The 12826-nt window shown below is 37.1% G+C and overlaps 2 protein-coding genes across 4 annotated transcripts in view; one reads left to right on the top strand and one right to left on the bottom strand.

Moving 5' to 3' along the window:
• Nucleotides 1-8731, top strand: part of LOC132798050 (E3 ubiquitin-protein ligase TRIM9) — a 102562-nt gene extending 93831 nt beyond the window's left edge. For all 3 annotated transcript variants that reach the window (XM_060809779.1, XM_060809773.1, XM_060809769.1), the window contains 4 exons: nucleotides 1908-2047; nucleotides 2164-2302; nucleotides 5501-5734; nucleotides 6896-8731. In XM_060809779.1, the coding sequence (XP_060665762.1) occupies nucleotides 1908-2047; nucleotides 2164-2302; nucleotides 5501-5734; nucleotides 6896-7185 (803 nt within the window). In that variant the 3' untranslated portion in view covers nucleotides 7186-8731. The remainder of the gene's footprint in view (nucleotides 1-1907; nucleotides 2048-2163; nucleotides 2303-5500; nucleotides 5735-6895) is intronic.
• A 2213-nt stretch (nucleotides 8732-10944) lies between these two features.
• On the bottom strand, nucleotides 10945-12581 carry LOC132793510 (lipase 1). The gene is made up of 3 exons (XM_060803472.1): nucleotides 12450-12581; nucleotides 11712-12383; nucleotides 10945-11653 (listed from the first exon to the last, which is right to left on the bottom strand). The coding sequence occupies exons 1-3, from the start codon at nucleotides 12552-12554 to the stop codon at nucleotides 11012-11014; spliced, it is 1419 nt and encodes a 472-aa protein (XP_060659455.1). The 5' UTR covers nucleotides 12555-12581; the 3' UTR covers nucleotides 10945-11011.
• Between the last annotated feature and the right edge of the window lie 245 nt (nucleotides 12582-12826).

Raw genomic sequence — 12826 nt, 5'->3', positions numbered from 1 at the left:
ATAAAAAATAAAATAAAAAACCAAAAACCGAAACGTATCTATAAAATAACTTGGGTTAAACGAATGCCAAATACTCTTTTTAAAGTGTCTTTAAATTCATACAAAATAATAAACCAAAAAAAGAAAATTGTATTTAAGACATTCTATAAAATTTCTCTTGTTATCAATTTAAAGACTTATTTTATACAACTGTTCAAATTTTTATTTGTTATACATGTTTATAATATAGGCATCACAGTGATAAAATGTTAAATAATGAAACATTTGGTATATGCAAAATTCAAGGAAATATTTCTATATTAGTTTACTTCTATAATATTTAAGGTGTCAAATTAGAGGCGTTACAAGACTTCTCACCCATCTAGTATACCCACGTGTAGGGTGTTATAAATGCTGTCAAAATATTTCCTCATCCGTTGCGTCGCCACAAAACTGTCAACGGGGCAGAGCTTCAAATGACATAAATTTTTTACGCACATTTATTTTATATTTTTATTATTTTTGCCTTTTGCCGCCTCTTTTTCAGTTTTTTTTTATTTGATGTTTCCCATTGGACACCTATATTCTTCATTATTCGAAGCTTAAGTCTCCATTTTACATTTCTCCTCTCTTCTGTTTTATTTTATTTGGTTTTGTGACACTTTTTGCGTTCGAGTGACTCGCTTGAGGCGAACGCTTAGCTCATGCTTTATTCTTCGCATATCCTTTTCACGTTTTTTTTGTTCTGATTGCCCGCCTTTCCCAAGCCGACAAACAAATAAATTTCAAATGCAAACTTTTCGTCGTTTTTTTGGTACCTGCCTTTGTGACATTTGACAGCTTGGCGCCTTTTTAATTTGATGTCAACGGCAGCCGCCATTTTAATGCTTATTTTGTGGCATACTTTTAGGCGCAAGTGCGCGCTCATTTATGTGCGTATACGTGCCATAAATTTTTATTGTCAACCGTTGCTTTTTTATGCCCGGGGCGTGGCACAATTAGTATATAATGCATGTATAATGCTGCCAACAGAATTTTACAGCCCAGATGGGAGCAGATTTCTTATGGTTTCGGCAACCTTTCTAAGTGCCAGCCCATCTGATGTTCATTTTGCTTTTACTGCCTTCTCATATTTAACATTCAATCAGCTTTAATTTGCTTGCATTATTTGTTGACGTTTACTTTGCTTACTCTCAAGAGTATGCTAAGTATTTAATTAAAATAAAGTTCTGTCTTATTTGAACAATTCTTGCTAGATGGGAATTGAAGGAAACTTTACTTCATTTAAAACCATTAATTGTGTTTGTCTTTCATTTGTTTAAAATTGTGTTTTAAGTAGGAACGGGTTACTTAATTTTATGTTTCTATTACAAATATCATTGAAATGAAGGTGAATTAGTATAATATTTAATTTCCCATTAAGTTAAGCTGTATTTTCTTGTCCCATTTACTTTACTTTATTCAAGAACATCATTGTCTGTTTCTTATTTCGTATCTTTGTTATAATAAAATTGTAAAGTATTTAATTTGTCAATAAGTGTCTTTCATTATGTATTACTTTGTCCCCTTTACTTCACTTTGTATTTGTATTATCATTAGTTTAAAAATTACTTTCTCTACATAAAATTTTACATATTCTCTATCCCTATTTAAATGTGATTTTAAGTAAAATTTTGTTTCCTTTGCGCTTTTCTTCATTTATTTTAAAGTTTTGCCAACACTTTTCTTTGCCTTGTTTTTTTTTTGGTTGACTTCCTATTTAGTTTTAACAGGCATTTTCTTAACAAACTTCAAATTTAGTTTCGACTACTAACTAACTCACATTCCACACAACACACACACTTCACAAACACGCACACACCCATTTAGAAAGTTGTAAAGTTAGTTGAACTAATGTTTAACGTGTTTGCCCCCATCCACGCCCACAGCTCCGATGACTCCAACAATATTGCCAACAGATTGCTCAGCGGAAAATAATTCAGTTACAGTTGCGTGGCAGCCACCGAATCATTCCTTTGTCGAAGGCTACGTTCTGGAACTGGACGATGGCAGCGGCGGTGAATTTCGAGTGAGTAGCCAATTGAGTGTTTTTGAGTGTTGAAAAATGAATGCCAAATGCATTCACGAATATCTTCTGAGCACACCTTAATACGTATTCGCTTTTTTTTTTGGTAATTTTTGCAGGAAGTTTACTGCGGCAAGGAAACAATTTGCACCGTTGACGGTCTGCACTTCAATTCCATGTACAATGCCCGCGTCAAGGCCTTCAACAGTGCCGGCGAGGGTGAATACTCTGAGCTGATTGGATTGCAAACGGCTGAAGGTGAGTGGAGAGAGAGCCTCAACATTACCAGTTAGTCGTTGTACTAGCTTTTTCAATTAAACTCCCGGCTATAACATTCCCCTTCCTTCCCCTTCTTTTTTCATTTTCTGTGCTACTGTTTTGAGCTACTTTGCCAACCTGTTTTATAATTTAATCCTTTTCGGTCATGCGCCGAACCCGTGACGTAGCATGTCCTCCCACTTTTTATCCTCCTCGCTCGTTCGTTTCGGGCTCATCGTGCTTTGCATGTCAAACAGCCATTGACCCCTTTTTGCGCCTCCGGCCACGAGGCAAAAGGCGGCTCCATTCGCAATCCAATTCTCACTTGATTGATGCATGCGCCACCTGACAAGACCAATCCCCCTTCCTACTTCCCACTACACCTTTAACCGCACATTGGAAATGAAAGCGTTGCTTCAAGTTATTTAATTTATTAAATTGCCAGCGCATTCTTGGCCATGTCCTCTGTGTGTTATCCTTTCGCGTTTTATTGGTTACTCTCCGTTAATTTGCAACTTTTAATTGATTATTGCTCGGGTCGCCAACCAAACGCGGCGTGAAGGGTCTAGGGTCTGTATCATATACATACATATATACAGACATTGGCCAGCTCAGGCGAAATGGTTATTTTATAAAGTGTTTACATTGCGGCGTGTACGCCTAAGTAATTAACGGGTAACAGCTAACAGTTAATGACACGTAACGGTTCTTAGGGGGGTTTTCCAGCAAAATTGTTAATGGGTTGGGTCTGCTTACTGGGCGGACTAACACCTCGAAACAGCCACAAATTAGAGCTATAATTTCAAGGAGTGTTGGCTAATAAAGTCGATAAAGAAAGCGAAAATACAGGAGAGTTAATTGATAAAGATAAGATTACTTCTAATAAAAAACAATTAAAGGAAATTAAAGTAATATATTATTGACTTTATTAAAATTCTAAAAAGTATTTTTAATAACAAATATAGAAAATTAATTAATTTGTAAGTTTGTCATAAATAAATGTGGAAATAGATAGCTTATATTTTGAATAATAGTAAAATAGTTTCGTATTATTCTTTAAATATACCGCTAAAATACTAAAATATTCCAAAGGCTACATTTCATATATGATATATATATATGATATGTTACTGCATTTAAAATATACCATAGAGTAAAAATATAATATATCAGACACTATAGTTGTTATTGTATATTCTGTGTAAAATTTAAAATGTCTCAAAAAATATTCAATATCAAATAAAGAAACTTAAATATTTTAGAAGTTGTTAATGAGATTTCTTTTTTTTATCTCTGCTATATATATTAACACTTGCCTTAAGTAAATCTGTGACAAATAAACATGAAGATTGATTTTGATTATGTCGGAAAATTGGATAATTAAATCTCAGATAAATTGCTAACAACTAGGGAAATAATTTGTTAAACTGTGCAAAATAGATGCAATTCAATTTGACCACAATTTTATTGAGCAACTTTGATTTACGGCTACTAAATCGTGCTAAATGAACTAACCACAAGCCTGATGCCTGTTTCCTGCCGCAAATCAGCTCAAGCTTAACTTAACACACTTCTAGACCAGACTTATTTGTTTTCGATAAATGGCTTGGCATTATCGCAAAATCATATTTGGCCGTAAACAAAGTCAGACAATGAGCTGCTGTTGGCCTGCTTCCGTTGGCCAAACACAATTGCCTTTAGTGGCCAATAAAAAAGACTTCGTGTCGATGAGGAGCAAGCAAAGCAAAGCAAAAGGCACTGCAGCCGCAACGTCATTATTATCATCATCATCATCATCGTCTTGTGGTTAGCGGCATTCCCCAACCGACTTGACTTTGGCAACTTAATGCGCCACAACAATAAAAGTAAATTTAATAAAGTACTCGACTGACTCTGGCCGTTGCTCGTAGCATACTTTGCGGCGCATAACAGCATAAACTATCGGACATTGGCATTGCAATGAAGTCAGTGAGAGCCAACTCCAGCTGCAACTAAAGCACAGCCAGTGACCAGTTGCCACTCGCTGTGGCCACTTGAGCTTTGACAATACTACAGAAAATTGCAGACTCACTTCCGACAGTGGTTTAGAAACTAACATAAAAATGTGGGGCAGTAAATAGATAAAGTTTGTGAATTGCAATTATTACAGATATATTGCAGAGTGTACAAAGAATTTGAAAAGAGCACCTTAAAAGAAAAAAGAATTTATATTTTTTTGAAGGAACACTAAAAGAATAAATTAGTTAAAAAAAAACGGAATTTAGAACATCGCAGACATAGGTCGGTCAGTGGCTAAGGAACTATGATAAATTACATTTGTTAGCAAATTTCAATGGGTTGCGCATTTGTAGTAAAATAATTGATATTGAATTATTAAAAAAAAAAAAAAAAGTATTTGAAATTATAAAGCTTTCTTCAGTGATTAGAAATGTTTGATTGTTGAGAAACAATTACTAATAATTATTGGCAATGTATTATTATTTTAAGAGAAAAATATAAAATAGTATTAAGCGCAAAGATTACTTCAAATATAGATTACAAAGAAAAGCTTTCTTGGATTGGTGCTAAAACAATATTTTTTAAAATTATGAAGAATTTTTCAAATTGTACTTATTTGTTTAATATTCAAAGCCCACTGTAAAATGCTTAATTGTAGCCTGCAGCTAGCACTGCTTATCTGCCTCCTTAGTGACAGTTGTTTATTCTTTTTTTTTTTTGTTAGAGGAAACGAAAAAGAAGTTTGTGCATTGCACTAACAAAAATCTTACAAAATTTAATAAAATATGTAAAAGTACATACTACAGAAAACATAAAGAACTAAATTTACGTAGCTAGTTGAGTAACAATTATTACAGATTATTTGCAATGATTTTTCATTTTTAGAACAATTAAAGTGAACTTATTGCAAATATAAATTGTAGGTAATTATTGCTTAAAATTTGTTAATTACAATGACGCAGAATATTTCAAAATGTGTATACACATGTATGAAGCACACTTTTTAGTTAATATTACACCACTGTGCTGTGTTTTATAGTAGCCAGTAACTTACGCTGCTCATCTGCCACCTTAGAGACCGTGTTTTTTGCCCTTTTTTTGTGCTGTATGTTTTATTCTCTGAATTTTTATTTTGCCAGCATTCTTTGTACTACAATTCTCACTCATTTTCCATTACGTTATTGTTGTGGTCCTTTGCAGTGGCCTGGTTCACGTTTGATCCCGTGCTAAGCGGCGGAGCTGGCTCTGGTCTAATCTTTAGCAAAAATAATGCAACCGTCTCCGTGGAGGGCTGGGAGCATCGTGTGGCCCTTGGATCCGTTGGCTTCTCGCGCGGCGTACACTATTGGGAATTCACCATTGACAACTATACGGCGGACACGGATCCGGCATTCGGTGTGGCCCGCATCGATGTGGCCAGGAATAAAATGTTGGGTAAGTTCACACTACACACTTCTCCACTACTCTCAATGGGTTTTCGCTGGGCATTTGAAATTCAATTAACAATAATGCTTGGGCGAGGCTCCGTTTTGGGGCCCAAACACTTGAAAAGCTTTCAAAAAGTTTTTCTACACAATAAGAAGAGAAAAGGGAAAAATGATGAAATCGGCACAACAAATGCAGCAGCGCCATCTAGCGTTGACAAAATGCCAATCGTATGCGCAGAAACTTGCCAGCTAATAAGTAAGTGGGAAGAAAAGTTTTTGGGGCGCCAACCTCTTCGATTGGTGGGCGTGACGTGGAAAACTTTAGCCATTTCTTGGTGCGTGCGTGTGTGCGTGCAAAAGTTTCGCAAGAAGTTTCAGTTACCAAACAGGACGAACGCTAAGGATCTTCGCTGGCAACGCCTTCCGTTAGGTGCCAACAAAAGAGAGAGACCTGCTTTCCTCCCCGCTCCACTCCCTCAACAACAAATACAAACAAAAACACAAACAAAGCCGTGCAAGACGTCTCAAAGTGTATGCAACGGCAAATTGATTGAAAATGCGTTCAGCTGAGGGAAAACCCATCTCAACTCTCAACCATCTTTTCCTCTTGCCGCTTAGAAGGAAGGCACGCGCAGACAAAAGTAATTAAAACTGCGACACTTAAACTTTGCGCTTGACAAAAGTTTATTTGTGGCAAGGCGTCAAAGAAATTCACAGCGTATTCATTCCACTATTCGAATGGATTTTAAATTATTTTTTAAAGCGAACCCACGCATCATTTAACACGTGTCGCAATTCAATTCCCATTGCGTCTCTTAAGAAGTTTTGCGCATGAAATTGTCATATGCAAAATCAACTTTTGTGCAGGTAACAATGACACCTAGATATTACTACAGGGGCGTCGCAAAAGTTATTGTTGTTTATAAAGTGCAGCATAGACTGTTAGAGTAACGAAAATTGTGTCTAGGGAAATGGCAGCGCGCAAACTTCATAAACTACTTCAAGTTGCGAAAATACCTTTAGAGAAACTGTTTGCCATGCTTCTTATTTAACTGCCAAAGTTACGGTCAGTTTGTAGTTTTCTCAACTGAAAAATATAAAAAACTTTACAAAGAGCTTACTTTAAATACATTTGCTAATATAGTATTTCTTTCCTTCTCTTTCGCAGGCAAAGATGAAAAGTCCTTTGCCATGTACATTGACAGGCAACGTTCCTGGTTCCAGCACAATTCCATACACGAGCGTCGTGTCGAAGGCGGCATCACCACGGGCAGCACAATCGGAGTTCTCTTGGATCTCGAGCGGCATACGCTGAGTTTTCTGGTCAATGAAATGCCACAGGGTTCGGTGGCATTCCGAGATCTCTATGGCGTCTTCTATCCGGCGGTTAGCATTAATCGAGGCGTTACTTTGACCATGCACACGGCGCTCGATGCGCCCAAAATGGATTATTTCTAAATCAACAGATCAGAGGGGGAAGGAGTAGCGAATTGTGTACATATAGCATATATAGTAGCTTGGCATTTAGCAGTTATATCGGTGTCTATACAAATAGCTTATAGCATAAACATACATACAAACAAACATATTAATCTAATCACATACTAAACTTATCCATATACTTATGCTTATAACTGTAGTTTCGGGCAAAGTTTAGCGACATATCTACCATCTACAATCTATACTCGTATCTTCTATTCGTAACTATTCACACAACGTTTTTAAAACGCGGCAAAAAATTATATAATAACTACAAAAAAGAAAAGGAAAATTAATATAATTATTCCAAATAATTGAAGATATTTAACGATATTGCATGTAAAATATTATAAAACCAGAGCAAACAATTTTTAAATGTTTTTTGCAATACACAAAGCCAAAAATTAAGCACCGTGCAAAACACCAAAAACAAAAAAATGGTTAACCAAAATTGGAGCAAAACAAAAAAAGAATATATAGTATATAAAAACATAAAATAATTGAATACACAACAAGTAAATCAATTTAAAAATGTTTTAAAACAAAACACACACGAAATCCATTAGCAATTAGTGTAGATCTGAGTGTTTATCTCTCTCTCTCTCTGTGTGTGTATTGTTCAATTGTTCAATTGGAAGCCAAAAACTATTATAAATATTTATGAAAAAAAGTATAATATAAAATCTGTTTTTTTTTTGTTTACTTTTCGAGGCGAAAGTATTTAATGAATACGAAATACAAAGTATGTAGTTGAGTGTTGTTTGTGAGTGCACTCTCACAAGCTTTTAGTTGAAAGACTGAATGCAAGCTTAAAGAGGAAAATTTATCTAAATTGAAAAATAAAATGTACGAAAAATTCAGACACAAAGTTCTAAATGTTAAATGTGCAAAACTTTTTCGAAAATTATTCAGCACGCGCTAACAAATTTGCAAGCTAACAATCCCAAAAACAAACACAAAATCAAAACTATTTTCACTTAAAAAAAACGAAAGAAAAACAATTTTGCTTTGAAATATTATTAATAATGACTTTAATATTATTCTAGCCGTACAGTATAATAATGTATATCCATTAAGTTGTGTGTAAATATTAGCATACGTTATTTTAAAATCATGTAATTAATGGGCTATCAATGTATTTTGTTAAGTATATTCTAACTATTTACCTACATTAACTATACATTAATCGGAAGGACGAACATGTGTGTATTTGCTAGTTTTACATGTGTAACATTTAAATTTAAAACAACAACAACAAAATCTATTTATACTTTTCAATTTAAGTCTATGCGAAAATAAACAAAAGGAAAAAAAAACGAATGCAATGAAAACAAACTAAAACTAAATTAACAGTATGCGCGTTTAATAAATGATTATAATTGTCATAATTATAGGCATAATGTTAATGTATGCAGAACATTATGGCAAATGGTAATGAAAATCATTTGAGGGCACCACACGTAAACGAGTTTATTTATAAAATCATATGAAAAACAAATAATAAATATTAAAAATGCATATTAAAATCCAACTGAAGCGTGATTTTTATTTAAATGTAGAGTGGGAGATGTGGAATGTGTTTTACGCTACTAAAATGGAATATAAAATAGAGAATTTCTTTAATAAACTTCAGGGAAAAGAGTTAAGCGTAAAACGCTGCTAAAATACAATTTAAAATAGTGAAGACTTTTTTTTTATCAAATTTTTGGGAAAAGTGGGATGTTTTTTACGTTACTAAAATAAAATATAAAAGAGAGCATTTTCTAAAAAACTTCAGGGAAAAGTGATAAGTGTTTTACGCTTTTAAAATTCAATTTAAGATAGAGAGGTTTTCTTTTAACAAATTGCGCTATTAAAATAGAATTTCAAATAGAGAATTTCCTGAACAAATTTCTGTGTTGATGAATTATTGGCAGTGATATTCTAGATAATAATTGTATGATAAATTCCTGGTTCCATTTTAGTTATAATTAAACAAGTGGCGTATGACTTCTGACTTCTGTTCTACATTAGACAATTCCCCCTTTTCCTTTTTTTAGGCAAACCTTTGTTGATTTCTATTTACACTTTCACCGTGTGGAATTTTTCCCATTAGCTTAAAACGGCACCGAGGCGAAAGTTCATTGTGCTATATTCGCTTTCTATTTTTTTGCATAATGTGTTGACTGTTTGTGTTTTGGATTCCTGTGCTAACTACTGCTATAGTTGTTATATGGTATTGTTGTGCTCGTTGTCGGCTCAGGCGCAAAATGTGTCGCTAACAATGTGCAATTTTTTTGCTTTGTTTTGTTTTGGCTTTCATTTACATGGCCACGCCCACAGCCTTTGGACACTTTTATAAATTGCACACTTAACTTTAGCCCGCGAATCGCGAGGATAACATCAACGGCGGCAAACACAAAACGCTTAGAAAGTTGCATGTGTCAAATGCAAAAGCCGACATTTTGTTTTCTCTTCGGTAGTTGTGTGTGTGTGTGTATGAAAGACTGTGTGTGTGTGTTTGTTTGTTTGTATTGTATTGTGAATACAAAAACTTTAGCTCTAAGCGAAATTTTAATGAGCGCAACGCAAAAACCACGAGGCAACTTTTATTATTTTGGCTTGGCATTGTTTGCTATTTTAGTTGTTAGCTTTTTTCACCATGTTATTGTTGTGTGAGAGTGAGTGTGTGTGTGTGTGTGTCTGGGAAACGCATCAAAGTGCAATTTTTATATCCGGGTTGGCGTGCCACATCAAGTTGCCGCTCAGACGATGCAGTGAACGAGACATGGACCCCGAGCAACTGTGTGTTGTGGTGTCGGCCACATCCGTTTCCGTCGCATCGTCCGCCATGTTGCGTCCGACACGAAGCTGCCCCTGATTCATTCTTCTCCTCTCTTCAGTTGTAGCAGCAGCTGCTTTTCAGCAACGTTTGTTCGCTTCATAAATCATAAAACTTTCGCCGCACGTCGCTTGGCCCCAGCTCTCCCCCACCCCGTCTCCCACTCGCTGATCATCCTGCTACTTCTGCTGCTGTTGCAAGCGCCGCTAAGCCCCCGACTATAACACAAAAAACTCTCAAACTCTTAACTTGCAACATCGCAGGCAGCTGCCAACTGCTGCTAAGTGTTGAGTAAATGTTTTCGCGCCTCGTTGCTCTCGCAAATTCCCAAAACGTTTCCAGTTCTAGTTCCAGTTGTTGTTGTTCTTGTTGCGGATGTGTGGCACGTGGTTGTCGTTGTTGCCACTTTTGCTAATACATAAAATATCCATATTAATACCACTAGGAACATCATCTCTAAAGTAAGTAAATCCATTTCCCACTCTCCACTCAACTTTGCCCCCTTTCAGTTTTATGAACTTCAATTGACAAATATTTAACAGATCGTTCCGCTGGGATGACAATAGACGGCAAACAAATCAAGTTGCCATTTATTGGGAAGTGCCAGACATTAATATTGTTTGATTTGAATATAATTAATTGTTATCTACATTAGGTTTAATAATGGTGTATACATTATATCTGAGCTTGAATTCTGTCTGACTAATAATTAAAACATGCTCATAAATTTGGGAATTCTCTTTGGAATAAAACTCTTTGAGTCCCAATAACCTCAGTTCAGAGAGAATTAAAAAAAACATTGATAAGTGCGGAAGCGGACAGTGAGATAACCGCTACGTGGCAAAAATCAAAAACAAAACCTATTTTAGTCAATTAGCCAACAAACTGATATACAAATGACTTGCAATTTTGACGAATTTAATGCATTTATATATGTTATAATACAAACACCAACACCATTTACCCTTTATATTTCACAGCTAATTACTTGGCGTAATTTTCCTCTATGTCAGGCTGCTCTGTCTCTGATTTTTCCATCTCTGGCTGCTTCATCTCAGACTGTTCTGTTGAAGCTTGCTCCGTCTGTGACTTTTCTGTCGTCGTCTGCTCTATCTCAGACTGTTCCGTTGAAGGCTGCTCCATCTCGGTTGGTTCAGTTGGAATGTCCTCCTCCTCAGTTACCTCCGTATCCTCTGTAGTTGTCGGCATTATCTCGGTGGTGGTCGCAGTTCCATTTTGCGGTCCGCCAGCTTCCCACAGTCGCATCACCTCGAGAAATTTGGGCTGAGCCAAGCGCCTGGAGCTGATGCCCCAAACCATGTAGACGTGATTAAACTTCTTGTTAGCATACAAGTGATTCACCACAACATTCGGCAGCCGTTTGGCCAAACGCTGCACATCCTCGACAGCCGACAGATAATCATTCTGTGCGTAATACAAACCAACCGGCGCCGTAATGCGCTCCAGCGGATAGTCTGGCGGTGTTGCACGTCCATAGATGCGTTGATTATCAGCGCCATAGTCGTATTGGCCGAAGCGCGACGTTGGTTGTAGCTGAAGATAATGTCGCACCTGCTTGGAATTGGCGCCAGCTGGCAATTGACCCATAAGCACCGGTGTCATAGTCTAAGAAAACGAAGAACAGATTGAATGATGTTCACCTTAATTTTCCATCTTTACCCACTCGATTTAGCTCGCCTGGGTTTTTGCCCAATATCAACCAAATGTAGTAGAAACAAGTCTGCAGATGTATGGCCGATGACATGCATTGCGCGGTCGGCAGACTCGAATGTGGCAGCACTTCAAAGTTGTCACCAAGAATATTCATGCTGGAACGTGCCACCGAAATCAGCGGCGCCTTAACATGCGTCATGAATGCCACCGGCGCCAGAGCCTGCATCACATGCACCTTGTCATTGTATTCGGGTCGAGTGGAGGCCATCACAAAGAACGATGTCGTACCCTGCGAGTGTCCAATATAACTCAGCTTGCTGTAGCCCGTCTTTGCCAGAATGGCATCAATCGTGGCCGGCAAATCATAAAAGCCAATCTCATGCCACGAGAAACTCCAGTAGCTTTTGTCCGTATTCGCATTGAGCTTGAGATGGCCTCGCGAATACCGATTGCCTCGCACATTCGCCATCCAGACATCGTAGCCATTATCGTAGAGAAAATAACCCAGACCACTGTGAGGTCCCATCATAATCCAAGTGCTGGAGGCATCCTGCAGACCATGTACCAACAGCACAGGTTTTGCGCCTGGTCTCGGTATGCGATGCACGTGCAGCAGATACTTATCCTCAGTGGTCACCGTGTGCTCTTCTCCCGGATATTTGTATTTGGCCAACAATTGCAGCTAGCTCAGCAACAAATACAAGTAATTCCAACTCATATTTGGCATTTCTGTCATTTCTGTACTCACCGTTGTGAGCGTGCCGTCTTCAATGACACTCGCCGGAAAGTTATCCTCCATATATCCCGCTTTGCTTGCTGTCCAGCAGAGGCTGAGGCAGAGCAATCCGAGCATTTGCCGCCATGTGCAGCTCACGTCTAACATGGCGTATGATCAACTAAATCACAAACCACAATTCGTTCTCTCTCTCTGGTGGCCCTAAAGAGCGGCAATTAGTTGCGCCAGCATTTCAAACTTATCGGGATGTCATCGCAATAAAATAATTCGCATATGTTTTCAGCTAATTACCAATGAACGGCACGACATGTGCAAAGTTCAGTCAACGGAAAGGGAAAGTGAGAGTTTGTGACTCTAAATAAGCCAATCGAACTAATCAGTTGTGTCGA

The sequence above is a fragment of the Drosophila nasuta genome, chromosome 2L (genome assembly GCF_023558535.2).
Source record: "Drosophila nasuta strain 15112-1781.00 chromosome 2L, ASM2355853v1, whole genome shotgun sequence".
In the NCBI taxonomy this organism is placed as follows: domain Eukaryota; kingdom Metazoa; phylum Arthropoda; class Insecta; order Diptera; family Drosophilidae; genus Drosophila; species Drosophila nasuta.
Note: the sequence above shows the minus strand (reverse complement) of the source record. Positions and strands in the feature narration are given on the sequence as shown.